A 9104-nucleotide genomic window follows, 5' to 3' on the forward strand; every position below is an offset into this window, starting at 1 on the left:
CACGACTTTGTACGTACCCGCCTCCTCCCCACTCTTCAGTGCCCGCAATTTTCCATACCTCCCAATCCACCACTTCTTTGCATTATCACGACACTCACATCACTCCTGTCATTTTTCACTAAAAAAAAAATATCAAGATAAAATTATTGAGAATATTTTAAAAATTAAATTTATCATACTAAATATATCAATCAAAATTTCTGATAATTTTATTATAATATTATTTATATATATCAAATATAATAATTAATATTATTGATAATTAATAATAATAATTTATTTTGAAGATAATTCATATTATCTTTCAAAATTCACCGAACACAACCTAAAGACATTGCTACTGTTATTCTAATTGCAAACCCTGCTTCGAGGAAACCTTTCTGTAGTCGGTCTGGTTAATGGTCGAACCGCCCACCCAACCTGAGCCGGACCGAACCGGAACCGTCACCCGGCAGGGACCTAACTCGGTGACTCTTCCATTTCCATTCCCTACTCTCTCTCTAGTGAACTGAGATGGCGAAGGCCCAGGGATTGGAGGGTCTGGTCCTCCGCCGCGCCCTTCTCTCGAGGCTACTCCTCCTAACCCTCATCCTTCTCTGGCGTCTCCTCTTCCGCCCGTACGACACCTCCGCCTCCCTCAATCCTAGTTGTCTCTCCTCCGCCACCGCCGGCGGCCGATTGGTGCCGTCCGGTCCCATTCTATGGCCACGGATCGGGGCGGCCATCGAGGCGAGCGTCGTCTGGGACGGCGTCTACTTCGTCCGCATCGCCGAGTGCGGGTACGAGTACGAGCAGACCTATGCCTTCTTCCCTCTCCTCCCCCTCTGCATCTCCCTCCTCTCCCGATTTGGTGAGCTTCCATGTGCCGTTTATTTCTCAAAATTCTTTCTTTTGATCCACAAGGGTTAGCTTTGTTTAGGGTTTTCTTGAATTATTTTTCCTTTTTTGTTTTGCTTTCTTGTGTGCAGTTTTTGCTCCGTTGGTACCGATGATTGGGTACAGGCCTGTCTTGGCTTTGTCGGGGTATGTGCTGAATAATATCGCATTTTTGTTCGCTGCGGTTTATTTCTACAGGTAAACCTGAGGTTCTTTCTATTTATTAGAAAAATTCTCCCTTTTGCTTTCTTGAGTAAAAAGAATTCGATTATATTGTTGCGCGTCATTTGAAGTGTAGAGAGATCTCATATAGTTGTTATCATCTGAAAGATATTTATGTATGTGAAATGGTTGTGATTGTAAGCGAAGACCCATGAAGGAAAGAGATGAGAAGTTTGATAAGGAACCAAAACAAACTTAAAATTGTGGAGTGTTGTGATTTGTTCTTTTTAAAAAAATAGCAGGCACTTTCTTGAAGCCATGGGCTCATCTTTCGTTATATATTATGATGGGTGAGAACGGTGCGAAGAAGCTATCAGGTTGAACAGGTTGAGAATATTGAATTAGTGTGGTGTAGGGCAGATGGTATGGAGGGAAGGATGTTTTTCCTTTTTCCTGCTCATTATTAGAGCGCCTTTCGCACCCAAAATATCTGGACAACAGGTATGCTGCATTTGACTAGAAGTTTGTTTGCACATATGGTTGTCCATTTCTTATTAGTTACATATATCAAGACCTTTGAGGGACCATCTTATAAAGAACCCTTGTCACCCTCGGAGTTGATCACTGACCAGAAGATCAAGAAATAGAGGTTTTGAGTCTTGCTTCTTTTTGCTACCATCAGTAATAATAGAAAATATTCTATATGTAGGTGATTATAAGCACATTGTAGGTTCTAACAGTAAGCTGGGATAATAACATAAATTTTGTCAGGATAATATGCAACTATGCACCACATAAGCTTTATACTTGTAGGATCTTGCTCGAGTTCTATCTCTGTGTGATATTCATTTTTTTTGCTTATCTGTTATTCTGAATTTAACTTTTACTTACTGTATAAATGTTGTCAATTAATCTCTTATTTTGGTTTATAGCAGATTGTCAGTTTTGATTTTAAAAGACCCAGCAGCTGCTTTTCGTGCATCTATTTTGTTTTGCTTCAATCCAGCTTCAGTGTTCTACTCATCAATGTAATCCTGTTGATCTTGCTCTTCTTTTTGTAGTGAATGAACATATTTCTTCTTCTTCTAGTTGTTCTTTGTTTTCCTTGTTTCTATATGATTAATACTCTAGATGTCATTGGCAGATACACAGAGAGTTTGTATGCACTATGTTCACTTGGAGGACTATACTACTTATTTTCTGGTGCAAATACTGTAGCTATGCTCCTGCTTGCTCTATCTGGTTCAGCTAGGTCAAATGGAGCGCTTAATGCTGGTTATTTCTGTTTTCAGGCAATGCAACATGCTTATAATGCCATCATCCAAAAGAAAAGGCCCATAGTAGGTTTTCGTTAATTTTGATTTTCTTGCATCTTTTCTTCTTTCTTATGATCTACTGTCACAGTAGCTAATATAACCTTTGAAATATTGGATATGAAACCTTGAATGCCTGGAGTCAATACTGCATTCTACCAATTAAATTGTCTATCTTTGAATGCGAACTGCAAGGATTAGGAGAAAATTATATACTGGATATTAATTATTTTCAACTGACTGTATCTATTTACCACGGTAGTTAATATAACCTTGGAAATATTAGATATGAAACTTCGAATTCCTGGAATCAATTCTGCATTCTACTAATTAAATTATCTATCTTTGAATGCAAAGCACAACAATTAGAAGATAATTATATATTTAGTATTAAATAATTTTCCAAACTGATTGTATCTATTTGCCACCATAGCTAATATAACCATTGAAATACCAGATACAGAACCTTGATTACCTGGAGTTAATACTGCATTCTACCAATTAAATTATCTATCTTTTGCTCTAGCAAACTGCAAGAACTAGGAGAAAATTATATATTTAGTACTACATAACTTCCTAAACTGATTGTATCTGTTTTCCTTGAAGTTGGCAGTGCATGCTATTATTGGTGGTGTGGCACGCTCTATTTGTGTATTTGTGCCATTTCTTGCTTTCCAAGCATATGGATATTCCAACATTTGTCTAGGTGGCATTTCTTATGAGTTGAGGCCTTGGTGTAAAGCAAGAATCCCAAATTTGTATGGTTTTCTTCAAAGTCACTACTGGTACTAATTTATCTCTTGGAGCCATTTTCTGCTTTTCTTGTGCGTACTAATGACCAATTCTATTTGTTTTATTTATTTGTTTCTTCTAAATGATTTAACATGTATAAAATTGTTCATTGTACCTTTAGATTCATGAAAGATTGGTGTGGTGCATGGAGATTTGTACTGCTTGTATGGTGTCGCAAGAGAGTAGGAACACATGGCAATAAATATATATAGACGACTAGGCTCTTGATAATTGTACTTGTAGATAACAAGAAAAGAGTTTAGAGCAAAGGCTGTTGGACTAGTATCAGGGCTTGTATTGGCTAACGACTGGTTCGGCATGGTACTGGCCTGTACCAAACCATGCCAGGGCATATTGAAACAAGAAGAGGAAAGGAGAGGGAGGAAGAGGGGGAGAGAGAGGGAAAGAAAACCCTAACCCTAGGAGATCGAGTGTCGAAGAGAAGAAGGGGAGAAAGAGGGATGGGGAGAGGGTGAGAGAAGGAGATGGAGGGAGAAAGAGAGAGCCATGCTTGTTTGGCCAGGCTGGATTTGGAGCCATTGTCAGGGTTGATTAGCTGTTGTTAGTCATCTTTGGCATTGTGTACCATGGAACTTCGAAGCTCCCATCTTGGTGGAAGAGGGAGAGATCGATCAAGAGAGAGAGAGATATAGATTGAGCAAAGATCGGGACTGCGGAGACGGAGAGAGTGGGTTTATTAAGGGCTGAGCCATCCCAATTGTCTGAACCATCCTAGTTCTTGACTGGTTTGGTTCAAATAGCCCAAACCACGTGGTTCGGGATGGTTAGGCTAACCTTTGTTGAGGGTACCTAGAGTTTTGTTTAGGTTATACATTTCATGCGAAGTAGGTAAGACAAATTCACTAGTTTTGCTAGGCCTTTTTGATCATTTCTATCAATTAGCTAATATTATGGATCATTGACAACCCCCTTTCGTTCATTGAACCAAGAAGCATGACTCTACAAATTATTTTTATTGGCGAAGCCACAACTATGACCAACAATTCTTGTCTTTCACATTGGTATCAAGCTCATTCCATTATTACTCCATTGTTACAAGTCCAAGCCCATATTTTCTATGATTGTCAAGTTTCCTCATATTACTTTTAGCAGCTTTATTGGCCACAACTTGCTCTCCAACTTGTCTACAAAGTATACTTTCTCTGCTTAATGGGAATGTCTTAAGGCTCTTATACTTGAGAAAGCAGTATCTATATTCATAATCTCTTGCAGCCAGTTGTCATCTTCATGAATCCAATTTTCACTACGATATGTCCACCGAAACATTCCCAATCTATGTAAGAATGTGCTACCTTCAATTCATGAAATATGCTAGGTTTTCCTACCATCTGATATCAGATCCGATGGAGTCTTTCTCTGCATGTGATTCACACAACTGGTCGACAATGCAAAAGTGCTTTCGACTTCATCTATTTTCTTTCAAATTCATTTGAAAGGATCTTCATTTGTTTGTCTATTTTTCTGAGAGAATAATTCATGTATAAGATCCATCATTAATGTACCTAGTATCTATCAATCCCAACACCTACTTTGGTAGTGACCCAGGACCTCACCCAACAAGGGTAACCAAGGTGTAATTTGGATTCCTTGGCCTTGTATATAAGCATCCAAGACCTCTCCTACATATAACCAATGTGTGACTAAATGCACACCAGCAAGGATCTTCACATACTCCCCATTAAGCTCTGGCATCTTTGCCAATCCAATCTCAAATGCAGTCAAATACCACGATTGGCTCGTAGTTAGCTCCAAAAGAGCCCATGATGTAGTCTCCCCTAGTCTACATGGGCCATATACTGAGTCTACTGTGATATCATTTATAACAAGCCAAGATCTTACTCTGAAAGGCTAGTATAAAGTCATTGCTTGCCTTTTTTTGCCCTATATAAGTATCTATGATCTAGCTTGTACATTATTGATGTGAGACTAAATACACTCCAACATGAGTCTGTACGCATTCCTCTTGGTTAAGCCCTTACATTTTCACTAGGCTAAGGATTTATCCAGTCAGATACAATACAAACATTATAATTTGCTCATGGTTAGTCGTAAAAAGCTCCCTGTTATAAGGTCCCATAGTCTACATGGTTTGTGGGCCGAGGCAGCTTTGATACCATTTGTAATGCCACAGTCCTTCACCCATAAAAGCTACCTAGAAGATTTAAACAGGGGAGTATGCGAGCACCCATGCGGGTGTGTGTGTTTTATCCCATAATAGTTGCGTGTTGGGGAGATTTCGAGTAGCCATGTAGGGCCAAGGAATCCAAATAACAAGTTTAGCTATTATTTCTAAGTGAGATCTTAGGTTGTTGCAAATGGTATCAAAGTAGATCCATATAATGGCCCACGTGGATTGGGGAACACTACAACTGAGCCTTTTTGTGACTATGGGAATTATGGTGCTTGTGATTGGATTTAATTAGATATGGTGCTTGTGATTGGATTTAATTAAATTTGAATCCTTAGCTTGGCAAGGATGCGGGGGCTTATGTGGGAGGAGCATGTGAGGACTTGTCCGGGCATGTGTTTAGTCCTATATTGGTTGTGCGCTAGGAAGGACTTGGATACTTATTATAAGGCTAAAGAACCCAAATAATATTTTCTTGATTAGCCATTTTGGGTGAGGTCCTAGGTCCTTACAAATTCCACTTCAATTTTTTAACTCAATTGACATTCTTGATAATTTTTATTTCATTAAAACTAAATTACTTTTCTTTTAAAGCATTTGTTCATGCTAGCTTAGTTCTACATGTTTTGTATAATCTTTTTTTTTTTTTTTTTTGTTCCTCGTTATATATCTTCATCTTCTCTAATTTTACATGGTTCTTTCTTCTTTCAATCAGGGGTGTTGGTTTCTTGCGGTATTTTCAAGTGAAACAATTGCCAAACTTTCTTCTTGCATCTCCAATATTATCTCTAGCAATTTGGTCAATTATTCATTATGCAAACAAGCTGCTTCAAGTTGTTCAATCATTAAATATGCATGATTACAACAGTTTTGCTGCTTTGCTGAGTTTGCTTGGAACAAATGAAATTTCAGAAGCTGTTGGTGCTTCAAAAAACAGCTCATCTTCTAAAAGTTCCCAAGGTACTTCTTCCTTAGCCTTTTCGAATTTTGCATGGTATTCTTATTGCATGAAGTTACCATAGATTGGTTACGCTTCAAAGTTGTCACAGTTGTATTATTTTCTTTTTTTTCCTTTCAAGAGGAAAAAGTTGTCAAATTTTCTTTTATGAATTTGCAAAGAACCTTAATTCTGAATGGATTAGAATGTGTTTGTAATTTCAAACAACCAACATTGTGTCCAAGCTGTTGCAGCAATGCTCTCCCTATGCCTGAAGCATGTGTAGTTTTGTCAGCCATTACATTAAGACATGAAATCGTGCTGTTCAAAACATCTTGTGTGGATCTTTTCATATGATGCAACAATTTTACAAAACAATTGTCCCTTTTCTTGGAGAAAACCCTGGCAACCTCCATGGAAGACAGTAAGTGTTATTGCTGCATTTAGTATTAAAATACTGATTTAAGGGTATTCATCAATTGCTTTCACAATGCTCTTTTCTGGGATACTGAGCAGTATAATGTTGTCCATTCTTTCTAGTCCTTACCTTGATGTGTCATTACACTTTGATTTAGCATTATTAGAGGAACAATGTTTCATGCTTCCTTTTGTTTTTTTTTTTTAAAAAAAGGGTGAATCAGTGTTTTTATGCTTTGACTGTATTTGGAGCAGATCATACGGTTAGACGTAGGAAACAAGAGAGAAAAGACAAAAGCACCGAGTCGTTCCAACATATCAGGTTGACCGACCATGCTCTTCTTCAATCACCACAAGGATACCCTTCCGTCTTAGTTCTTCCTTTCATTTTACATCTGGCATTCATGACATTCACAGCTCTCTTCGTGATGCATGTGCAGGTGAGGCTGCTTCTTTTCCCTGCCCGTCCTCCATTTGACTTTGAAGTTAATTCCAAGATTATCAACTTCTGCAGATGCCTTGCATTTGTGCAAGTCAATCTATGATTGTCTTTTCTGTTTCATATGATACTTGGGGAAAAAATCTAGTCAGACTGATAGATTTGTTGTCTGCTTTAGAATCGCATGCATAATGCAGATTATACATTGTGTTATTTGTTATTTTTGTTTTATTATTATTACTTTAGAAACAAGCTAGTGATTTTCATTTACCTTCATGGTTGCTAATAGCAACACTGGTTTTGTAACTGAGAAAGAGAAGCAGCTATTTAATTATTCTCATCTAAAACTGTTGTTCCAGTACATGTTTGCATCTTGGACTAGTGAAAGTCTTGTGATTATTGTTGTTCATCTTGCTGATGTTAAGTCACAATTTTACTGATGACTATTCTCTTACAGGTCTCAACCCGCTTCTTATCTGCGAGCCCTCCCATTTATTGGTTTGCTTCCTGTATACTCGTCTCTCCCAGCAGCACATCTAGAAGATGGGGTTATCTGATCTGGGTTTATTTTATCACCTTCATTCTTCTTGGCAGTCTGCTCTTCTCCAACTTCTACCCGTTCACATGAAAAGCAGGATCAGATGTTCTCCTACTATTATTCTTGTCTACCCTTTTCTTTGTTTTTTTCTCTGTATATTTATCGAGGAAAACAAAAAAAAAAAGGAATTTTGGAAGATAGCTAATCCATCTACTCAACTTGGTTCGGTTGTCCCCTTTTTGTTATATTTTTATTTTCTCTGTCTGGTCTGAGTTTTACTCGATATGCAGACCAGAGTTATCTGATTGTTACTTTTTACGTAAATTATCTACTGGTGAAGATAATTCAACTTTGTATTTTCTGGTAGATATTTTGCTTTGGAAAATTGAGCGATGAGCTCGTTTTGGGACTGTTTGGTACTGCTATGTGACCCACAGTTTTGGCCCTTGCCAGATGGACAATCATGGCATCTTATGTTGGAATAGAAGCAGCTTGCTACTTTTAGAAGAAAAAGTTTTAGAGTATCGAACCACATGGACATCGATGGATGAGCTAGAATGAAGGAGATTTCGAGAATCTTCTGTTAGCAGCTCGACACGGTGATGTAACTGAAACTATTATGAGGTTAACCCCTCTGAAAAACTTATATTTAATGCTTGATGGTCTGTTTGGTTGTCATTATAATGTATCAATGTTAAACTGCTATTCATGTTGTCTGAAATTTTTCTAGTTTCTTTTGCTGGTGCATACAGGTAATGAGTGGAATGTGAGGCCTAAGAATCTACAATAAATTGCCCATAGACCCTATTAGGAAGCCAGTGCCATGTTTTATTTAAATTGTCAGACTTGATAAATCACCTATATAAACAGGGTTGATGTTGTGGAAACTAATTTTGCTTGCTTGACTACTGTTTTCTCACTTTGGCCCTCCTCTGCAAGCTACATCAGAAATAAATAAATTTTCTACCTACCTAGAGTTTGGTGGGTTTTTGTGATTACCTTGCAGTACCCCTACCCCCCCCCCCCCCCACCCTTGGTAAAATAGAGGTAGGCATCAGCATTTACACTGCTCTTTACATCTCTTAGCTTCCAGCTAGGCTTTAGAAACAATAAGAAGAAAACAGTTCAGAAAAGTAACAAACACCTGGACAGCGAGTTGAATGGTGGAAAGACGACAATCTGTCAAAAGGCTGCAAGTTATTTGCAGGCTAATAAAGGTATACAGAACCGAGTTGTCGTACCAAGCAAAACATTGGCCCTGCCCATAGGACTGACCAAAATGAACACAAAAAGCCCCAAAATATTAAGTGGTGCGGCTTAATTGCTGAACCAGACACCGTAAACAAGAATAAGTAATAAACTAGCATATTACCCATGTGATATACCGGATATATTTTTTATTTACAAAATCATATTTAAAATATTATTTTATTAATGATATAATTATTTAAAACTAACTATTTTGTGACAATCAAACTCAA

At 37.9% G+C, this 9104-nt stretch overlaps 1 protein-coding gene across 5 annotated transcripts; it reads left to right on the plus strand.

Moving 5' to 3' along the window:
* Window positions 1-481: 481 nt before the first annotated feature.
* Window positions 482-8328, plus strand: LOC105056469 (uncharacterized). 5 transcript variants are annotated; one of them, XM_073247901.1, is made up of 8 exons: window positions 482-850; window positions 969-1074; window positions 1971-2066; window positions 2183-2378; window positions 2958-3136; window positions 6008-6252; window positions 6902-6968; window positions 7543-8328. In XM_073247901.1, the coding sequence occupies exons 1-8, from the start codon at window positions 514-516 to the stop codon at window positions 7640-7642; spliced, it is 1326 nt and encodes a 441-aa protein (XP_073104002.1). In that variant the 5' UTR covers window positions 482-513; the 3' UTR covers window positions 7643-8328. The 5 variants fall into 5 exon arrangements, with proteins under 5 accessions (XP_073104002.1, XP_073104004.1, XP_073104003.1 ...); XM_073247903.1 differs by lacking the exon at window positions 7543-8328 and adding an exon at window positions 7087-7505; XM_073247900.1 differs by having other exon boundaries at window positions 485-850; window positions 6902-7086.
* The last annotated feature ends 776 nt before the right edge of the window (window positions 8329-9104 follow it).

Source organism: Elaeis guineensis, chromosome 13 (assembly GCF_000442705.2).
Source record: "Elaeis guineensis isolate ETL-2024a chromosome 13, EG11, whole genome shotgun sequence".
Classification (NCBI taxonomy): Eukaryota; Viridiplantae; Streptophyta; class Magnoliopsida; order Arecales; family Arecaceae; genus Elaeis; species Elaeis guineensis.

Excerpts from the sequence above, each read along its gene's own strand:
- LOC105056469 (XM_073247900.1), top strand. The coding sequence starts at position 514 with ATGGCGAAGGCCCAGGGATTGGAGGGTCTGGTCCTCCGCCGCGCCCTT. Across the intron at positions 1,075-1,970 it reads GCTGCGGTTTATTTCTACAG|CAGATTGTCAGTTTTGATTT; the intron begins GTAAACCTGAGG and ends TTTGGTTTATAG. Across the intron at positions 2,379-2,957 it reads TCCAAAAGAAAAGGCCCATA|TTGGCAGTGCATGCTATTAT; the intron begins GTAGGTTTTCGT and ends TTTTCCTTGAAG.